This window comes from Kogia breviceps, chromosome 10 (assembly GCF_026419965.1).
Source record: "Kogia breviceps isolate mKogBre1 chromosome 10, mKogBre1 haplotype 1, whole genome shotgun sequence".
NCBI classification, from domain to species: Eukaryota; Metazoa; Chordata; class Mammalia; order Artiodactyla; family Physeteridae; genus Kogia; species Kogia breviceps.
Window position 1 is genome coordinate 98695502 of NC_081319.1, and position 22782 is coordinate 98718283.

The 22782-nt window shown below is 42.0% G+C and overlaps 1 protein-coding gene across 8 annotated transcripts in view; it reads right to left on the minus strand.

Moving 5' to 3' along the window:
* Window positions 1-1413: 1413 nt before the first annotated feature.
* HIVEP1 (HIVEP zinc finger 1) overlaps window positions 1414-22782 on the minus strand; it is a 137738-nt gene continuing 116369 nt past the window's right edge. For all 8 annotated transcript variants that reach the window (XM_059075407.2, XM_067006764.1, XM_067006767.1 and 5 more), the window contains 2 exons: window positions 4393-4904; window positions 1414-2805 (listed from right to left, as the gene is read on the minus strand). In XM_059075407.2, coding sequence (XP_058931390.1) covers window positions 1630-2805; window positions 4393-4904 — 1688 coding nt within the window. In that variant the 3' untranslated portion in view covers window positions 1414-1629. The remainder of the gene's footprint in view (window positions 2806-4392; window positions 4905-22782) is intronic.

Consider the following 22782-nt stretch of genomic DNA (forward strand, 5'->3'; position numbering starts at 1 on the left):
TGGAATATAAAAAGTAGTTTTATTGTTTTTGAGAATTTTGGTACTTAATCTGTGGAAAAGTATAAATGTAAATTGAAGCATGCATCAAAAGCATCACTCATCTATCACAGCCTACTGGGGCTGGGGCACATTTTTTAGAGATCATAATTTAGATTAGAGCCCGCATGCCCAGATGACAGGCACTTTTCCCAAAGTCCCGGATTTGAAACAGGGGCTGGCTAAAAGGAGGCCTCCAAATTCCTTAGAATATTTCCCTCATGCACTGTTGTCTCACCAACTTCGTATTGCCGAAATCTTCACAGCGTAGGCCTTTAGAAACATGAACACATTGCCTTAATAATGTGCTAAGCATTCCAATTCCAACATGAAAACATTTTTTTCACAAATGAAGCATCTACAATGCTCAGGTAATAATGCAAATCACTGCAGTGGTAATTGTGGGTACCCTCCCCATTTTTCTGAATAAGTTAAGCCTCTCAGGACAGGGAGTAATCGTTTCTAAAGAGTCAACTGAAGTAATTTTGAAGTCTGAGTTTGGTTCTTCTGCAAATCCCGGACCCCCTGTAGTTTGGTACTGGACAGAGGTCTCCGGGTATAACGATCAGGGCTGAGGGAAAGAAGAGGCCAGGCTCAAGCCCAGACCTGGGGTGATGCCTGAGGCATGGGGTTTCATGCACCTCACCCAAGCCGAGCTCTCCGGACGACTGCTTTGTAACTTATTTTACAATTCCCAGAAGCTGTCATATCCACCTTTAGGAACTTTGCTCATTTCTGTCCATATGCTATGTATACTTACAGAAAGTGTTCTCAAGTACCGAATCTCCTCATAAGTTAATGGCTACAGAATTATTCCTCACAAGTTGGAAAAACCGGTCACTTGGATAAATGGATTTCAGTGAGTTTCACACAGCAGTAACACCACTATAAAGCCCCCATTTCTCAAAAATACGGGTGGAGGGGGGCAAGTGTGGAAGGAATGTTAACCTAGGGCTATCTTCCGAATGTAGATTGCTGGCCCCTACGTGACATAAAGAAAGCACAACTAAAGCGATGGTAAAGTCAGTAAACGATATTTTACTGAAACATAACACAGAAACTCTGTCTGAAGTGTAAAGTTACTGTCTTACGCAAGAAGGACAGACCCATTTTCGAAGACTAATATGAATACAATAAATATGGAGTTCACATACTAATTTATACACAGAAACTCTGTCCCACAGCCATAAAAATTTATATTTAACAGTGCAACATATAATTTAATCATTGGATTTATTTGACAGGGTTTTTTTTGCTAAACACAAATAACTACCTGGTTTTCATATACATATATAATATATATTTTATGTATATAGATATTCAACAATCTGTACAGTTTCTAAACATAAAACTCCTAAAAGGCACAATTGTCTATACAACATGTACAAAAATGGCTGGAGCCGACACAAAACAATTATTGGTCAAAAGTTCATGATTGCACAAAGATTAGTCATGAGTTTATGTCAGAAAAATGTGCTTTAAGGAAAGGAGGGTTTTCAAAGAAACCTGTGTTCTATAAAAAAAAAAAAAAAAAAAAAAAATTCCAGAAAACCCCAAACCGAACCAAACCCCAAACCCCCAAATAAAACGCCCCTAGGTTGCGATCACGAGCCTGTCCTCGTCCTCGTCGCTGCTCACGTCGCTGAACTGTGCGGCCTGCCTCCGGGCCGGGGGCGGGGCCGGGGGCGTGGTCGGGGGCCGGGCCGCGGGTCCCTCCCGGTCCAGGGGGCGAGGCTGGCGGCCGGATGGCCGGGGCCCGGATGCTGGTTTGCCTGGGGCGGCAGGGAGTTCGTGCCGGGGCTTCGGGTGATTCCTGGAGGCGGCCGTCCCCGCGTCCAGGCGACTGGAGCCGTCTCGCCTGGCGTGGTCTGTGGCCGGGGCAGGTGGATCTAGACCCTTCGGTGCGTTTTCCCGCGGGACTCGGGGCGAGCCCTGCGGCGACGCGCTCCCGCCGCCCGGGTGCGCACCGGCGGCCGAGGGCTGCTTGGGCGGCGCCTCCCGGGCTCTGTTTGGGGGAGCGGGCCTCTCGGGGGCTCCCGGGGCGTCCACGGTGACCTGGCCGACGGAGGGGATCAGCGTGGGCAAGGCGATGTTCAGGATCTGGAGGCCCGGGATGGGCGCCGGCGGGGCGGGGCCGCTCTGGGAGGAAGGGTTGGCGGTCACCACCTGCAGCCCCACGGCGGCGTTCAGAGCGAGCCCGGGCGGGCGCACCTGCGGGCCGAGGTTCGCGCTGGCCAGGCCTAAAATGTTGACGGTCTCCATGCTCAGTGCCGGCAGGGGCTGCAGGGGCTGCAGGGCCGGCGGACTCGGGTTCTGCAGGCCTGGCACGCGGATTTGGCCGATGGGAATACAGGGCACCACGCTGCTCAATTCAGCCACTCCGGGGGGGCTGGTAGCGCCGGACACTTCGGCGGTCAAGTCCCCGGGGGCGCCCACAGGTCTGTGAATGACGTTGACAGCGGGGATCGTGAGTTGCACTGGCCCAGCTTGGATGGGTACGAACGTGGAGTATGTGAGGCCGGCAGGGACCGCCTGGATCCCCCCGACCGGAAGCATATTATACGGTGTCCTTGACTGCAGCTGGGAATGCAGAGGAAGGTGGCTGAACAGATGCGTCTGCGGAGAAGGCAGGCCTGGAGGCGGATGGAGAGTGACTTGCTGCTTCGGCTCCTGAGCGCCGGGCAGAGGCGAGGTCCTGCAAGGAGGTGCCCCTCCCGGCTGAGGGCTGCGCTCAATGCCCCGAGGAGGAAGGCTCACGGATGATGGGCCCTAAAAGACAAGACGGAACGGTCCTTGATGGCAGAGCTTCCTTATTAGTCACTGAGCTAAAATTTTTAGCTCCTGTAAAGTCTATTCCTCCTGAGGTAAAAGTATGTACACTTGTATTTTATAAAAACGATAAGCTCGCTAAAAGTTGTATTTTGATTTAAACAATAAATTTCCAGCTTAAAACCTGTTACACTCTTCAACTCTTTACAAAGGTCAGCAACAAGTTTTATAGAGTACTTTACATTTTTCAAACAAATTTCCTGGATATCATCTCCGTTATACTGAAATTAACCCTGAGATGGGGCCATAATTCTTCTTCCATTGTTGTTGTTTTTATTATTGCTGGCACCACCGGCTCCACCCTATTTTAGAGATTAGGAGTTATCGAGAAATTTTGAGATATTAGTTGGCTATGAGTATCGACTCGGGGAAAAATTAACTGGAGCACTCTTCACTTATGAAATAAAGAGCTGCCATTAACGAAAAGGTCTGCAGTTTTCATTTGTTCATTTATTCTAAGTGTATGAAATGTCTACTGAAAACCAGATTTCCAGCCACTGGCAGGTGTGTGAGAGGTTTGGGGATAGAGAAGGGTAGAGCACAGGTGACTAATGTGAAAGTAATGAAATGTTAGTAGAAGGGATAAATCTCACCAATCCTCCCTTCCACCCAAGATTACCATATAAATATTAGCTTTTTCTTGGTATATCCGTATTATAGAACTGCATTAATGTATATACTAATTTAATTAATGTTACTTAAATAGGAACGTAATTGAATTATATTAATGTAGGATAGGCTACAGAAATCCAATCTTTTCACAGTCTTTTTAGTTTTCTCCAGTGTTAACCAGCAAACCAAAATCTGCCGCATTTAGAAATAAATCCTATTACAATGATCAATCCATACCAGAGGTAAGAGAACTGTCAATGAGAGAGAAGAAGGGATTCCTCACAAGCCCACCAGGGTTTGTAAAAGCAGGAAATCATTCACAGCACACACGGAGGGTGACTTTCCCCGAGGCCTGAGTCTGGCCCTGAGCTAGTTCTTGGGCAGGAAGCTTTCCTAAGCTGTCACAGCAGTTTGATCGTTCAAGCAAAGTGCACTTCTTAATACGTTTTTTGGGTCACATTAACTTTGCCATGGAAACTGGTAGCTGCCTGCTAACAGGGGCAAAATGCAAAATGTTCAGATAATTTAGTGCAAATCCATCACATCGATGCCAGAGGAAGATCATCTCAGAGGAAGCCGTGGAATACGTAGGTCCCAAGACTCACATTCTCTGTTGGCACACACATATTTTTTATTCCAAGATTTTTTTTAAAAAAAACCAAACAATAACAAATGAGTATGCTGTAAATATACTGGTTCTTTCACAGACTTGTAATATAATATATGAACTCTGACTAAAATACCTAACAAGAATCCAAAGGACATAAATGTCCTTTGGCCTTAAATCAAACAAAAAAATAAGGTTAAAGAAACTGACTTAGCTGTAAATGAGTAATTTAAGCGCACTGATTTCTTAAGTCATTAGGTTCCCCATATTAAGGAGGTTAAACGAAAAGAAAACCACCCAGTTATTACCTGTGTTAAAGCAACAGCCTTTCCTGCCACAGAACTTCCCAGGATCTCTTCGGATTCGGGGTAGTCTACAGACATCTGGTGACACGGGGACCTGGGCGCAGCCTCGGGTGACCGGGCAGAGTCTCCAGGAGCGGCTGCCTCACCCTCGTCCCCCGCAGCCCGCTGCCTGGTCCTCCCCGGAGAGCCCGGCTTCCTGTCGTAGTCTGACTGCACCGTGCTAAGCACGGTCATCTTGGTGGGCAACGCTCTCGGGAGAACATCCATCGGGTCCGTGTGTCCCCCAGAAAAGCAATCAGCAATCCTGACGTCCTCGTCAGCACCCCGACAGTCCTGGAGGCTGCTTCTAGCCGGAAGGCGCTGCGGGCTGGCCGTGGCCGAGGGGGCTGCCGACAGGACCGACTCGGCCTGGCTGTCTTCATCCTCGTCTTCGTTCTCGTTCTCGTCCTCATCTGGGCCATCGGATTCTTCAAGATCATATCCAGACCGCTCGTAACGGAATCTTTGTTTTTCATCTGATAAAAACAACCGGGAGGGTATGTTATAGAAAGTTTTGCAAGTGGTCGAATGCAACCTTTTCTTTTTTATAAGGTTGGCAATACTGGGAGGAATGTTCAAGGCGAGGGCTCGACCCATAAAGAGGCTACAGTTTAGTCGAGGAGAATGACATGGGGAGGTCAGTCTGTGCAGCAGGAATCAGAGGAGTGAGGCGCCGACAGAGTGGGGCGTGGCCAGGGAGGCTTGTTAAGGATGCAGAACGTGAAATGAACCTCACGGGAGCAGACAGGCAGGGGGCGATACACAACGAAAACCAGAAACAAAGGCCTCAAATATACTCGTAAAACCTGCAAAAGAAGACTGAACTCTATCAAGAAAATTAACCAAGAGTTCGCTGCAACTCTTTTTCTGAGCTCTTTTTCTCTGTCTACTTGTTTGTATCTCCCTTTTATTGAACAAATGAACACAAAACCAAAAAAATGATGGTATTTCATATTTGCAAACAGAATAATTTTCCTTTATATTTGAATAGTAGTTTAGGCATATTTCCACTGTCCTCTTAGTAATATTCTGTAATATTTCATCCTTGTACATTTTTTTTTAAACTGAGAAAGGTACTAAATTTTCCCATCATTTTTTTTCTATAATGACTCAACCCACTTCTCACAGGAAGGGGAACATTAATTAAAAGTCATTAATATCAGCCTTATAATGTCATGTGAGACTATGTTTAACAAGGAATATTCAAGATTATCCAGGGAATCGTTTCAAATATCTCATAAGCTCATGTGAAATTGGATTTAAAACCTTATTCAAAATCTTGCAAAATCAGAGGTACTTTCCCTTAGAAAGCTAATAAAGTTTAAAAAGTTAAATGGAGGAGGAATGCAAAATCTCGACCCCAATTCATTGTCATTGAGCTATAATAAAGAAGGCATCAGACCGAGTTCTGCATTTATATGTTCTTTTTGAAGAGAAAAAAATGTAAACAGAGAAATAATTAATAGGTATATTTCCTGGGTTTTCCAAATGGTTTGCATATTAATTTACTATTCTTTCTATATTACAAAGATAAGTTCTTAGAGAAAAGTCTTGAAGCATCAACACCAACACATTTGAGGATGATTACTTCTAGGAGCTAGAACAGACTAGAACTTTTATTTTTTTCTATCTCAAGCATATGTTACTTTTATAATTAAAACATTCAAACACAAAACATATACATTTAGATTCCTCTAATATGTGATTTCATGTCTTTTGATTTATGGGTTCTACTATTTTGCTGTAAAATCATACATAAAATACCACCAATCTATTGAATCCCACCAGATGCCCATGCTGGACGTGGAATGGGTGATTTCCGGGTAGATGCCCTGCCTCCTGCCTCACAGATCCCTCTCTGATACCTTGTCTGATGTTTGAAATGCTAAAATTAGAGTCATCCCCCATATATTTTGAATTTGCCACATGAATGCCAAATCAGATGTATTTTTAGAGATTTTAATATGAGAAAAAATTTTTCTTTCAAAGGAGAAAGTAAAAAAATCAAAACAAAACAGAAGAAACCAGATGACTGACGAGAGGGAACAGGTTACTGGAGAGGGAGGCTGATTTCACCAGAGCCAAGCCTGCCACAAAGCCTGACTAGGGTGAGACTTGCTTTATCATAAAAGCTATTACGTCATCTTCTTCTTCTTTTTTTTTTTTAATAACAGGCCTAACTTTAAATTTATGACTTTCCTTAAACCCATCATAAGGTTGAAGTCCCAGGCAATCAAACAGCCCAAACTCTAGAGACAGTGTCTGTAGGAAGAGAGGAGACACACGCTTGTGTCATCTGGGGCAGATGCAACAGGACACGGGTTGGGGCAGGTCAGCTAAATGGTTGACAGACTGGTTTAGAGCTAAGAGTGGGCTGGGAGGGCGGTGTGACTCCTCTGGGGCTACATTCTCTTGCAGGCTCTATGTCACAAACACCATTCAAGCACTCACAGTTCTAGAAGAGCACTAAGTATCCATTGTGGTCCAGATCCGGGGGAGAGGAGCAGCATTTAGGAGGGGCAAGGAACTCCCCCTAGGTCCATCTCCCCTTTCTCTACTAGGGAACAAACACTCTGTCCTGTGAAGAGGAGGGCAACAAGCATTGCTGCCCTTGGGACATCGGTGAAAACTTACTGCAGTAGGGAAAGGGAATGAATAACAGAAAAAACACAACTCTACTCCTTAAGGAGGGAAAAGGTTGCCACCTAAGTCTACCACAACAGCTGAGCTAGGGAAAGAGAACAAGAGGGCCACAGTCCAGAAACCTGAGAACGTGGTGCACGTAGAAGGCTGAGGCTGCATCATAACAGAGGTGGCATCCCATCCTCCTCTTCAGCCCCTAATGCCAAGTTAAGGAGCTTGAAATGAGAGGTAACAGAAAAATACTGCTGGAAGAGGACCAGGAGAAGAATAGAATGTGTAGAGCACCCTCTCTGAGGCATAGCACAAAGGAAACACCTAAAACTGGAATGGAACAAGCATTTCTCTTATAATCCAACCCCCACCCCAAACAAGAAGTGGCTCTATAGGAATCTGAAGGCTTTGGTGCTCTGATGGTAGCCTTAACAACAACAAATCTCTCCAACCCAGTCCAACTCCTGACTAGAAAGGCTCTAACTCCCACACAAAGGGCCTCGCTAGGCATAAAAACCATTTACATTAGTCTCTACTGTCTTATGCAAGATGTCTAGCTTTCAACAAAAATTACAAGGCATACAAAAAGGCAAGAAAAAACATACGCAGAAGAGGAAAAGCAATTGGAACCAGTCAGATATGATACAGATGTTAGAACTTTCAGAAAATTTACAATAATTGACCAACATGTTAAAGGCTCTAATGAGAAAGGTGAACAATATATACTACCAAGCGGGAATTTCATCTGAGATGAAACTACGAAAAAAAAAAAAAAGAAATGCTAGCAATGAAAAACACAGTAACAATGATAAGGAAAAAAAAAAAAAAAAAGAAAAACCAAAACCAAAAAACCCCAGAATTCTATGTTCTATGCTCACTGAAAATAATTTTCAAAGATGAAACAGAAGTCCAAACTTTCTTAGAAAACAAAAACTGAGGAGATCCACTGACAGGAGACCTACCTGACGATAAATGTTAAAGGAAGCTCTTTAGGCACAGAGAATATTGGTATCCGATGGGAAATCATATTTACCCCCCAAAAAAGAAAAGCAATGGAAATACAATGAATGAAGATAAAATTTTAAAAAAATTTTTAATTGCTTGTTCTAAAAGATAATTTAATGTCTACAGTAGTGAAAAGGTACTATATGTTTAAAGCATGTGTAAATGTAAATGGTATGACAATAATAGCACAAAGGATGAAAAGGAGGAATTGTGAATACACTGTTTTATAAAGTCTTTACACTACATGTAAAGTAATGGAATATTATTTGAAGGCAGAGGACTAAATTTTCTTAAAAGACACAAATAAGTCAACAGAGGAGAAAAACAGAACCATAAAAATGCTTAATTAAGGCATAAAAAGAATGAAAAAATGAAGCAAATAGGAAACAGCTGGCACGATGATAGATTTTACTCCAACTACATGAAAAATAAAAATAAAAGGAACGGTCTAACATATGAATTTAAAGAGAGAGACTGCTAGACTGGGTAAAAAAGCAAGTCCTGAGTATATATCATGGATGAGAAATCCATTTTAAATATAAAGACATAATAGACTGAAAGTGAAGTTTGTAGAAAGATATACCTTTAAAAATTAACTAAAATACAGCTGAAAAAACTATATGCTAATATCAGACAAAGCAGACATCAAAACAAGGAATATTATCAAGGATGAACAGGAACATTACATAATGATAAAAGGGTTACCTTTCCACGAACATACAACAATCCTAAATGTGTAGCAATGAAACCAGAGCTTCAAAATAAATGAGGCTAAAACAAAAAAGCAGTTAACAAATCCACAATAGCAGTTGAAGACTTCAACACTCTACACTCAGTAATTGATGAAACAAGCATATAGAAAATCAGCAGGAACACAGAAGACTTGAAAAATACTGTCAACCAACTAGTCCTACTTATGTTCCACCCAAAGAGCAGAATATGCTTTCCTTATACGTGTACGTGGAACATTCACCATTGTGTATATTCTGAGCTACAAAGCCAACTTCGAGAAATTTCAATGAATAGAAATCATACTTACGTTTTTGCTTGAAAACAGAATAACCTAGAAATCAGTTACTGGAAGACATCTGAACAATCCCCCAATATTTCAGAATTAAATAACACATTTCTAAATAATCCATGAGTCAGAAATGAAAGTCTCAAAGAAAAGTTAGAAATATTTTGAACTGGATAAAAACCAAAATATAACATTCAAAATTCGTGGGATGCAGCTAAAGCAGTGGTTAGTGGGAAATTTATTGTATCCAACACTTCTATTAGAAAAGAAGAAAGGTCTCAAATAAATAATCTAAGTTCTCAGCTTTAGAAATTAGAAAAAGACAGTCACACTAAACCAAAAGCAAGGAGCAGGAAGAAAATAATAGAGGTATCTTTCAAGTGGCCAGTGGCTACAAAGCTATGGCACATCAATACGACGGAATACTGCTCAGCAACAGAGAGGCATGAACTACTGAGGCCCACAAAACCATGGACAAATTCACAGGTATTCTGCTAAGTGAAGGAAGCCACACCCCCAAAGCTGCTTATTCTGATTCCTTTCATATGACACTCTGGAAAACATACGAATACAGGGAGGAAAAGAGATCAGTGGCTGCTAGAGGCTGTTGGGTGTGGGGGGGAGGTGTCTATCAAGAAGTGGCGCAGAGGAATTTTGGGGCGATGGAACTGTTCTCTGTGGAACTGTGGGGCTGGACACACGATTGTACAAGGTCACAGAACTGTGCACCCTAAGGGGAACTGCAGGGTGTGTAAATACAAAACACAACTAACCAGGATGTGGTGGAAATCTAAGATGAAACGCAAGCTGAGACAGATGGCTGAGCACAAATGAACTCTGTAACCATGACCCAGGTAACCCTGGCAAAGGGGGTTCTGACCAGACAATGTGAAGGCTAAAGACAAAAAGAGCTGCACACAGACACTGTGCTGTGATTGTAAACCTGTTTTTCACAGGTGGGTCAGCATTTCTGGAACCAGTTTCTTGGTATGCTGGAGTTGAACAAATAAGTGAACATACTGTAGATGAGACGGTTTCTCGCTGTTGGTGAAAGAAAAAGAAAAAGGAAATAGAGCAGGCTAACATAAACTCCGTGGGACTGGACTGGAACTGGAATTATCCGTATGGACTCATGTTCTCTGTGTGTGCGTGTGTGTGTGTGTGCGCGCGCACGTACACATACACAGATACAGAAATAAACACAGATGTACGTATATGAACGAGTTAGCATGAATATGCATATTTCCCAGCTCTATCCAACGAGAGGGGCTACAAGCAGTGACAGGTTAGTAGCCAGGAACACACCACCTAGCAGCTAGATCTTGGTTCCTAAATACCATTCTCCAGTAAAGCGAACCTGGGGTCCCTGGGGAAATGGTGAATTCCATGGCGGAACATCTTGGGTGTCAAAAAGTAAGGAACTGGGACTTCCCTGGTGGCGCGGTGGTTAAGAATCTGCCTGCCAATGCAGGGGTCGTGGGTTCGAGCCCTGGTCCAGGAAGATCCCACATGCCCAGGAGCAACTAAGTCCACGTGCCACAACTACTGAGCCTGTGCTCTAGAGCATACAAGCCACAACTACTGAGCCCACACGCCTAGAGCCCGTGCTCCACAACAAGAGGAGCCACCGCAATGAGAAGCCTGCACACCGCAACGAAGAGCAGCCCCCGCTCACCGCAACTAGATAAAGCCCGGGCGCAGCAACAAAGACCCAACACAGCCAAAAATAAATGAATAAATAAAATAAAAATTAAAAAAAAAAAAAGTAAGGAAACACTTAAAGAAAAAAAAGCAGCAGCATGTTGAAAGGGCACAGGAACAGACCTCAAAGAGCTCTCAATGGTCAACGAGAACTTGAGCTACACAATAAATAACAACTGGATTATAACCCAAAGAATAAAATACATAACCTTTAGTCCATACTGATGTAAATGAATGAATGGATGAATGAACTAATGGAGGAATGGTAACTTTTCCTTGCAGAAAAATTCTCACTGATAAATTAGAACACCATAGCAATACTTACCACAGGCAAGATCCATCAACGCATAAATAGGGTATCTGCATAGTTTTAAAGTATCTCCGCAAATATTTAATATTTATAAAGGGAACAACAGTAAGTTTACAGTAGCTAGTCCTGGCAGACATCACCTTAGCCAAGTAAAGAAGGTTAACATGACCAGTAATACATACCGACATACTGCACCCCCGATACGATGCAGTAAGAAAAGCATAACCACCTTACGGCGCCTTCCCAATAATGTATAACCTCAATCCGGCTGTGAGCAGATATCAGAAAACCCCCAACTGAGAACATTCTACAAAGTAACTGATCAGTACTCTCTGTAAGTGTCAAGGTCGTGAAAGACAGGGAAGACTGAGGGGCACGCTGGAGGAGCCACGCCGACTAAGCGTGACGTGGGATCCTGAACGAGAGCCTGGGACGGGAAAGGGACATCAGGGGAAAAACTGGTAAGTCCTACGCCTTACCTGGCAATCCTGAGCTGAGGTTAAATTCTTAGTGTTGACCAATGCTCTTGGTTATGTAAGATGCTAGCACAGGGGAGGCTGGATAAAGAATATACAGGAACTCTCGCTACTGGTTTTTCGACTTGCTACAAAGACCAAAATAATCTTTTTAAAAATGACATTAAGGAAAAACCTATTTGCCAATGCTCCAGGACCTTTATTTTACTCTACCGACACCAATATTCTGTCTCATTCAGATACGCCTGCACAATCTCCATCTCCCTGCTGTTCTTATTATACACATCAAGACTTCTCTTTCTGACAAGCAATTTTTTTCTTTCCCATTATTTAACAGGAAACTATTAATTGAAACAAATTCCAATGCTTCTCTTGTTTAATTTAAAGGCACAGGTCATTTCTCCAAAATACATCCTAACACACACACACGCACGCGCACACACACGCACTCTTTCAATATCTGGCACCTAACGCTATTCTTACCTTGTATCTTGTACCTATTTTTGCAGTTCTTATTCGGTTGTATGTGTGATGCCTGAATGCCTCTACTCCGGTTCTAGCCATCGAGACTGCGAGAGAACCTGGCTTAGTACTACAGACAGACCAGTGCTATCTGATCACAACTAAAACAAGGACTAATTAAGGACCTGACTTTTTATCAGACAATGATTTTTAAAAAGTTTAAAAAGCAGTTAATTATTTTAAAGTATGAAGCCCGCAGCTCAGAAGTGTCAGAGCCAAGATTTAAACACAGGTCTCCACATTCAGGTATCATATTATAAAAACCTACAGAATGATCTGAAAGAAGGTCAACAATGAACTACAGTCAATAACCTAGCTTATAAATATGCATGAGTGAGTTGAATATTTACAGGTACAGACATTAAAAGCTTCATGTAATTATTTCATTATGAAGAGTAGAACACATAAAATACAATCCCCAAGGAGAATGTAAACTAATAACCTTTTAAATTTCACAACAAATATACTGTATTTTACAGTAAGTATGGAAGTTTAAGAATAATTAGTTATACTGTAAATCTTTAGTTTTTTATTTTACATATAGATATAAAATTTCAGTGTATGCAATTTATGAGAAGGATTTATAAAGAATACCATACGCTTTTTAATGGGGAAGGGGGTAAAACTACTTAGCTCCATTTTAATGTTCTTTGGCCTTGATCGTCCCATACTTCAGACCAAGGTTTGCAGTATTATGGGGGGAAGACGCACAGGCTGGTGTTCCTGGACCTCTCTTTCTCCCTGGACAGAGCCACATGCCTACAGCTCACAGAGGACTTGAGAAGAGCTGGGATTTCTTTCTGTAGTTTTCCTTCCCCAAGATAAGGACTGAATCGTGTTTATCTCTCTACGTGCACTGGGTCGTAAACCTCCTGCAGGGGAAGACCCCTGTCAAAGTTTGGGAACCTGAAAATGAATTTGGGGTCAATACATATTTGTTACACACGGTGGTGCGTATTCTAGAGTGACCGGAACCAGATACGGTGGATAACTGAAATGAACCGAAGACAACGGCATCCTTTTAAATATCCAGAGCACCAAAACAAAGCCCAGACACCTCTGCTCTCCGGATTCATGCTAAGAAAAGTCCTTTCGTATTACTGCCCTGTCCCCTTAACCCCCACCCCCCAAAGAAGACTGTTACTATCCAGTCAGAAGTTGTGCAGGGTACAAGATCCAGAAAGGAAGAGTGACCTGCCCATGTCCACAAGTCAGCAAAGGTCAAGAACAGACTTGTTAACTGTTCCAGAACCTGCCATTTTGGACTTTGTGATACTGCTCGTTTTGCTCCAGCCTGCTACTGGGCATAGGAACTACGCTGGCATATACACTGAGTTCCTACTGTACCAGGGGCTGCCAAACCAGAGCTGCTGGCCTCATGCGGCCCCCGCCTGTTCTTTTAAATAAAGTTTTACTGGAACACAGCCAGGCCCATCATTGACATACTGTCTATGGCAGCCTTCCTGCCACACTCACAAAGTTTAGTTGTCATGCCAGAGACCGTGTGGCCCACAAAGCCTACAATACTGACTATCAGGCCCTTTACAGAAAAAGTTTGCCAACATTTTACTCTTTATGTTTAAAGCTAACAGCCACTCGTGACAGAGCTGATACCAAGCTCATTTTACACAGGAAGTTAAGAGACTTAAACACAGCTGGAAAGCATCAACGTCAGAATTTGGAAACAGGTGGTTTTTTTTTTTTTGTATTTAGGAGTCTTGTCATTATTCCAGTAAGATATATGACAATTGTTCCTGCCTTGGTCTGTACAATGTAGACTGTACTATTCCAGCAGGGTGAAGGCTGTAGCTCAACCCTCTGCATCCCCCAGGGACCCTAGAACAGGTATAAGGAACCCGTACTTACTTAACAAATTCGTAAATAAATGGCCTATAAAATTTCTATTTAATTTCTGTCCTCCTAGATACATTCCCAACTCATTATAAATAAAAATTTCTACTACTCAGTACCATTTTACACATGTGTAAAATTAATTCTTCTGTTTTCGGTGAATTTAAATTCATGAGGGAAAAAGAAGGTAAACAATGCAGCAATATTGCTTTTCAAAAGTAATTTATGTCAAACCACTTTCCCAAAGATGTGTGTTTCACAATCTGATTTCAGTTGGGTGAACCGCGGGCTGCCCTCCCATCGCTGCCCGACAGCGACCCCTGCTGGCCGAGCCAGGCGGGGCCTCCCTCAGACAGGCTCCCCTGGGAGGTCAGCAGCACCTCCTTCTTCAACATTCTGCTGCTGCTGTAATTTGTCTGCTTTTGTTTTCCTCATGTTTAGAAAACTTACTCTGAAATCCAGACAAACAAGGGAAACCTGGGGAAAAAGTCTTCTAAAGCATGCCACTACTGCAGCAATGGGTTTTTGTTTGGGGTTTTTATTAAACTATGTTTTCATCTTAACAATATGATGAGCCAGGGTTTAACGTTTGTTAACTTTAGGCGGTAAACCAAAAGGCAGTGGTATCTGCACTGTTCATTAACGGCATACACACTTCTTTAACTGTTAAGTCCCAAGACCTATCATGGTTTCTTAACGGTGAGTGCAAGTTTCTCTTAAAAGAACTAATAATGTTTTCTGTAAACATCCCAGTGACAAAAACATATTCTACAGGTCTCATTTTGAAAGCACTTCATTTAGAAAAATTCATTAAATTTATTTTAAGGGTAAATGTGATACAGGTTTTAAATCCTGTGATCTAATGCCATCCTCTTACACGCATCATCCTACGTACTTAACCTCCAGCGGGAACAGTGTTTCCAGTTGCACCTTGCCACACTGAATGGTTCTCCCAGTCTGGCGGTGGAGGGCACATGTTAACATTCCGAGCAGTCTGTTGACAAAAACACTCTTCGGATCAAGGCATGAAAAGCAAATAGCCAGCAGCATGATTTTCGACAAGAAGGTGAAAAAGAAAAAGTACCCACTAATACCCCAAGAACACAGGGACAAAGTTCCTGAGACTATATAGTTTTGCATGGCGAGAACACAGGGACATGTGCAGCTGGCTGGAGGGATTAGACTTTTCACGAACACCTACTGTAACTACAGCTTGAGTTGCTAGTTTTAAACTACACGGAAACTTCTTTGAGATGTCAAATGTCCAGATTTTAATGGCTGCCTTAGATAAATTTATAGTCCCCTCTGCTTAATTCAAAATAAATTGTTTCCCAACATCTCTAAATTTACTCCATTTGAAAATTAGAACAAGAATTCATCGGCTGAAGGATAAAATGGGCAGCCATACAGCCCATTGTTTTAAGGGCAGTAAAGAATCGAAAAATCAGGGGTCTTTGCTCCTTCATCACAGCATCTTCTCACTGACCTTTAGTAAGCACTCTATCGACCAGGGAACATGAACATTCTGCTGGTGAATGACAGTCAGAGTATCAAGTTGGTAGAGAGTAGAAAACAGGTTTAGGACAGTCAAAAAAAGAAAAAGATTGAAGATAATACCAGGAAAAGAAATACTGTAGATAAGTAGAAATAAATCTACAGTAAACCTTTGATGAAAATAAACAAAACAAGGCAGATATTAAGGAAAAATTAAATATGAACATAGAACAGAAAGACTCGGACTTTTCCCAGAAAACCAGAAGCTGACCAAGACATTACCGAATGGTAATGATTTTTCAAAAATAAATATGGTGGGATGCTCTGTAGTAACACTGGCCTTTGGAGAGCCTTTACCAAATTTTGTTGAATAAATGAAAGCTCAGAGATGATATTTCTTGATGATTATGTATGTGCTCCAGAAAAGATCAAACGACCAAGCCCCCCACTTTTTCCTGTAAACCTTAGAAACACACTATCCTTAGGTTTCAGGTTGCTATTCTGCAAAGCCTGGCATTTAGAATCAGGGCTCCCAAATAATATCCTTGTGGGTTTTTTTTTCTTTAAAATGTTTACCCCATTTCCCAGATGTCTGAGATAATCAAGGTGTAAATATCTGGAGCAAGTTCTTGCATATCCTATTAGCACTGGCTGTTTAGGTATATGTGACGTTCATACAAGTGTGCTGAATCTAATAGTCCTTCCTAAGGTGCTGTAGGACTCCACTTCTGACAGAACTGCCCTGCTGTCAATGTGAAATCAAAACTACTTAAGAATTTTATTCAGTATCTAGAGAAGACTTAATGTCACAAATTTTCATATTGCTCAAGACAATGTGTCAGTGTACTGGTTTCCCAAGAGACACGTGGCTCCTGAACTTGGCTACTTATTTTTCTTTAATCACCGTTATTTGGTAGCCATCTGTAATCTAGTTGCATAATTAAGTGAGAAACTTCGACTGTGTTTAGGAAAGCCTAGGTGACAAAAGAGAGTCTACTGATAAGAGTTTACTCAGTAATTTCATACTTGCATATTTCACACAGTAGATCAGTAACATCCCTGGATAAATGCAGCCGCGAGGGCAAAATGAAAGGCATCGGAAGAGCCACTGGAATCACTACCTTTTGGGACACAGGTAAGAAACTGCTGTGACACATAACTGCTGGCCAAACCTTAGCACTTTTCTGAATTTTTATGTAGACACGCAGCAAATGGAACCCCAGTGCGGTTTCTAGCAGTGCACTGTGCAGTGGGCTTGACACCAGAGTTACATTAGATCAAGAGTATGAGAAATGATAGCGTGACCCCAGGACGCCACAAAAGCACTTGATAAAACTGTTCACCATTAAAGGGAAAAGACAGCAAGTTATGTGTGGAAAGACCCTACATTACACGATGCAATTTAGTTTCATTTAGTTTCACTTAGTTTCATTTGTTGGGCCAGGAAAATAGGGAATACACTGTCAGGCAGCAATCTCGAGCTGGCGGCTGAAGTCTCAGAAGGAACCGCTGCCGTGAGCCTGATCCCTGAGAAGGCGGAGGCTTCCAGGTGTGATCAGGGAGGCGGGAAACTCCTACGGGCAGGGAGGAAGCAGGGGGAGACAGAACCCAGCATGTCAGATCACTCGGCACTGACCAGCTTCTGGACCCCAAGCTTCCTTCTGTGAGCAGACGTACACTTCAAAGATTAAAACTATGATAGTTGAAAATATTTATTCTCCCTCCTATTTTTTTTTTTTAAAGTTAGTCACTTCTACTACTACTATATAGCTAATAATTTGTATTCTTCCTTGGAAAATTAAATTGATAGTAAAATGAAACGCTTCATAACATATGCCACTACTCCTTACAACATCCTTATGGGGTTGATAAGGGCAAGGTTTTAAAACATACACGGAAACATTAAGATAGGAAAAAAATCAAGTCCTTATCTTTTATGATAGTCTATTCTGTGGGGAAAGTTCTACACCTTGGTGCTGCTGGGTCAGAGTAGAAATGAATTCCAGGAGAAATAATGCTCCCTAATTTAATAAATGAAGAGCAAGATTTCTAAATGAGTCATTATACATATATACATACAAAATTGGGTGTCACAAGGGAAAAATTGTACCAGACTTTCCACCCAAACCTGTAAACTCCATCTGGTAGAGAATGAGGGATGCTGAAACCTTGAAGTACTTTTTTAATAAAAACACCCTTTCAGAAAAAGATTTTTAAATATATATATATATATATATATATATATATATATTTATTTATTTATTTATTTATTTATTTAGCTGCGCCGGGTCTTAGTTGCAGCACATGGGATCTTTAGTTGTGGCATGCGAACTCTTAGCTGTGGCTTGTGGGATCTAGTTCCCCGACCAGGGATCGAACCCAGGCCCCCTGCACTGGGAGCATGGAATCTTAGCCACTGGACCACCAGGGAAGTTCCCCCCAAAAGATTTTTGCTCTATGGTATTATTTATTATTGTTGCTGCTGAATGGGACTAACCACTTAAAGAAATCCTGCTTCTTTTAGTCACTATTGTCTAAATTCCCACCACAAAATAAAACAGCGGCGGCAGAAAGAAAAAACAAACAAAAGGTCAGCAATGAAAATTCCTGGGGACACAAATTAAAAGCCTACTATTTGTTGTTGACTTGTTTAAAAAACATTTGAGAAAATAATACAGATTAAAAGTCAGATGTATATGGGACTAAAGAGGTAGTGGCTTTAAATTACTTTAGATGATACAAGAAAAAACAAAAAATCCCCCAGACTTTATTTTTTTTGCGGTATGCGGGCCTCTCACTGCTGTGGCCTCGCCCGTTGCAGAGCACGGGCTCCGGACGCGCAGGCTCAGCGGCCGTGGCTCACGGGCCCAGCCGCTCCGCGGCACGTGGGATCCTCCCGGACCTGGGCACGAACCCGCGTCCCCCGCATCGGCAGGCGGACTCCCAACCGCTGCGCCACCAGGGAAGCCCCTCCCTCAGACTTTCTTAAAGGAAGGTGCTAAACTCCCCTGCGTAGTAGGACCTGTCCCCCAGCGCCCTGCCCAACTCTCTCATATCCTGCCCCATGTGTACTCCTGATGCCCTTAGTCCCCTCTCCCAACCTCTGGGCTTTTTGCTCAACAACTCCCTCGGTCCAGAATGCTTGCCCTCCTTTACCCCACCCCCTCATCAATGCTTTTTCAAACAAAGCAATAGATGGATAATTATGTTTGGGTATATTTCCTTTCTTTTCTTTCTCCTGGGATACCCTTAGTCACCCTTCTGTTCCAGACGAGGCCGTCACTGTCCTTCCCAGATCCCAGCCTTGAGGAGTGAACCCTGCCAAGCCTGAGCTCACTCCGACGTCCCAACGTCACAGCCACAGGCACGGAGCCCCGGAGGGCAGTGACCGTGGACATACTAGACAGTTGCTGCGGTGCTAAATAAATAATCAATCACAAAGGGAATAAACTGTTCTTCTCTGGAACCACTGAAAAAAATGGAAGAGATATTTATCAATCTGCACAGATCATGACTGAGGATGAAAAAATGGAATCGCCAGGATAACTTAAAATATCTTCTAGTCTTCTGATCTAATAACCAATAAATGAAAAATTCACAAATGAATGGCCGTCATCACTGAAAATTCCTGTATCGACCACGGCCAAACCATGTAAACACTACTCACAGGTAAAGGCATTAAATATTGTATTCCAGCTACCATTTAATTGTAGTGAAGGAATTTAATGGAAAACTAGTATATCATATTCTTAAAAACAACAGTATTGAATGATTTCCCGACAGATTATAGGTCCCTTCTTTCCAGTCATCCATTTAATCTACAACTATTTACTATCTACGACTTGCTGCCAGCCACAATCCCAGCAAGTGCTGGCGATACAGCCGTGAGCACAGGGAGATCACCGTCCTTATGTTCTATTTTCTAGTTGAAAGGGACAGATAACAAATGCACACACTCATCTGTAAGGTGTGAGTGGCTGTGAGTGCTATACGGGAAAATAAAGCGGGTCGGGGGCAGGAGTACTGCTGGCAGTAAGAGCGTGAGGTGCTCTCTTCTCTAGGGAGCTTCAGGAAGGCCTCGCTGGTAAGGTGACAGCTGAGCAGAAGAGCACTGAGAGATGGTGGGGTGTCTTGCAGCACCTGGGGGAGGGCATTCCCAAGGGAGGAAAAAGAGAAAAGGCCCTGGACAGGGGCCAGCTGGGTGCGCCTGCCAGTGAGCCAGGCGATCAGGGTGGTTGCAGCTGAGGGGCAGGGCAGGAGGGAGTGGAGCCGAGTTTCAGAGGCGTGGTACTCGCAGGGGACACAGACCACGGCTCCGAACGAGACGGGGAAACCGATGGAGGGCTTTAAGCAAAGCAATGACGTAACTTGTAGAAACCACTTCGGCTGCTGTGTTGAAAGCAGGCTGTAAAGAGGGCCGGGGCTGAGCCACGGAGACCAGTGAGGGGCTACTGCAAGCAACTTAGAAGACGTGATGAGAGCTCTGACCAGGGCTGGGAGAAACAGGTGGTTCAGAGTGGTAGGTTGCCGAGTACACCGTGAAGGAAGAGCCAAAGGTTTCACTGGTGGGTTGGAGCCAAAGGACACCAAGTACGACCTCAAGGTTTTTGGTCCAGCGGCTGGAAGGATGGGAGAAGGACTTCAGGGAAGCGTGTTTCTTAAGAGTCACAGAAGGGGTAAACCAGGAGTTTGGGGCACGTCAGACTCTAGATGCCTATTAGACATCCAAGTGGAGATGGTGAGTAGAAAGATGGACGTGCGAGTCTGGAGTGGATGTTGGAATCATCAGCATATGGATGGTGTGTAAAGTGGGAGGAGACTGGATGAGCCTACCTGGGGAGGGAGCATAGACAGAAGAGATGAGAGGTTAGAGACCACAGCCCTGGGCACTGCATTTAGGGGCTGGGGAGATGAGGAGGAGCCAGTTAAGGAGGGTGAAGAAAGAATGCCTAGAATATTCTAGGCTGGTGTTGGACTAGAAAATAGTACACCCTGCAGACACGCAGCATCACACTGCGGGCTTCTGCGCTTCCCTCTCTAGAAACATAGACACCTAAAAGAATTGCTAAGCAAGACCCCATCTCTAACTACCATCAGTTTGACAGAGTGAAACTTCTTCCCAAAGAATAATAAGATCCAAACTGAGGATGGCAATCAAGAAAATATAAGTAAAGACAGCAGACCATCATCCATCAAATTGGCCCCAAACTAAAATGCATGTAGTATCAGGTATAGTTCAGGATGTGCAGAAACAGAAATTATCCTCGAGAACAATTTAAAGTTATAAAGCAAAATTAATTTTCTAGGCATCTACATACAAGGTGGTACTGTTCATGCGAATCTGGAATACAAACTTCAACAAAACCACACGCTATGTGTGGATATACACACGTGTGTTAACCGAATTGAAAGAAAACCCCTAAGCGCGGTTAGTGTTTGCCTCTGCGAGGGAGTGTGCCGGGCTTGGCCGAGTTAGGGATACTGCACCTAATGTGTAATGCCTTACTTATTAGCTTGTTTTTCTCCAAAAATACAGATGTATGAAAATACAATTTTCAAAAACACAATTGACGAAAAAGACTTGAAGCAAATGTGAGAAAATATTTATAATCCCCAACTCTGGTGTGCATACATGAGTGCATGTAATAAAACGCTTTGTAATCTTTCTGAATTTAAAAAAACATCTCAAAATATTTCTAAAAGCACAAAAGACAATAATAAAGGGAAAACAAGACCATTTGTTTGAAACAACGTTTGCCACATTTATGCCTACATCCCAAGCCTCTAATAAAGCAAAAGGGGAGGAATATATTTTGTTGGCATATTATAAAGAACTATGAGGTAGGACATAGCACTTGGCAAAATCCACCTACGTGCTAGAATTTACTCTTCAATAAAAACCGCGGAAAAACTTTGAGTATACTACTGATAAGTACAGTAATTAAAAACAAAAACAACACAGAAAAAAACAGGTAAAACTACCTAGAGTTTTATCAGAGAATCTCATCTGAACTGGGAATTAGGCTATCAAGTTTGAGTTATAGTCTAAGACCTGCTTCAAGTGTTTCTGGAATCAGGTGAGAAATAACAAAAACGAACGGACAGATAGGTACGTCCATCAGTCAGCTGGCCAATCTAAACGATGCATGACAATTAATGGAAACTACACTTAATTCTCCTATGTAAGTTTGGGATATAAACACTACCTTCCCTTGACAGTTTAGAAGATTCTACACTTTACTTAATTTTTATAAGACTCATCTTCTTAAAGAAGTAAAACACCTAAGAGTATATATTATAATAATAATGCTTTTAACATTTATACAGTTTTCAGAAATTAGTATTTCATATTATAACCTCTACTTTGTGCCTCTTCTAGTCTCTGGGTAATAAATATACTCACTGAAAGCGTTACTCATTTTTCCTAGCTTTTTAATTCTGAATTGCTCAGCATAATAGCAGTAAAGCAAATAAATAATAAAGAGGGATTTCTTTTTCACTTAAATAGTTATGGTAGTTAATTTACTGCATGACTACTAAGAGCAGAAAATAAATCAAACAGATTATTTACATCAGAAGTAAATCAGTTAATTAATTTTATTAAATGTGTGTCTTTATACAAAGACATCAACACAGAATTCAACTCCTACCCATTCAAAAATCAGTTTTTAATACGTATGTTCCTAGGACAAAAAAGTTACACATATGTTAATTTGATATATACTTTTAAATCCTGATACTGCCATCCCCAATATGTATCAGAGCATCAAAGTGTCTATAAAGCACTAAAAACCTCCTTATTGTCCTAAGTTTGCTATGATTATATTTTCTTTCTACTAATAATACATCCACTTATTTCCCAAAATTCAAGTTAAAGGCAATCCTTTCCTTGTGCTTAAAATACGAAATCATATCAACTGTAGCACTTAAGATGTGAGTCACTTCTCTTGCATATTTAGAAACAAATTCAGGCTGATTCATTTAGTGTGTTACTGGTTGTCAGGTGGAATGAAAAGCATTTGCTTGTTTTTACCTGTATTTTCAAAGATGTCCTCACCATTTTCTCTCTGGAAATTTTTTCTACATCAAACTAGTACATACTAACTAAAACATAGCAAGCAGGTAAATGTTTAATTTAGGGTGTTTTTCAAAAAAGCAATAGGACAACTTTTTTTTTTTTAACTTGTCTCTTCTTGATAAATTCTTGGGTTAAAACAAAAAGTCTTAACAAAAAAATAATTCTATTGTCTGACTAGTCAGAACAGATGAACAGCTTAATTTCCCCTTAAAACTGGTTAGAGATAAATACTTCTACTTGTTGAGTTAACATCGTTAAGAAAACA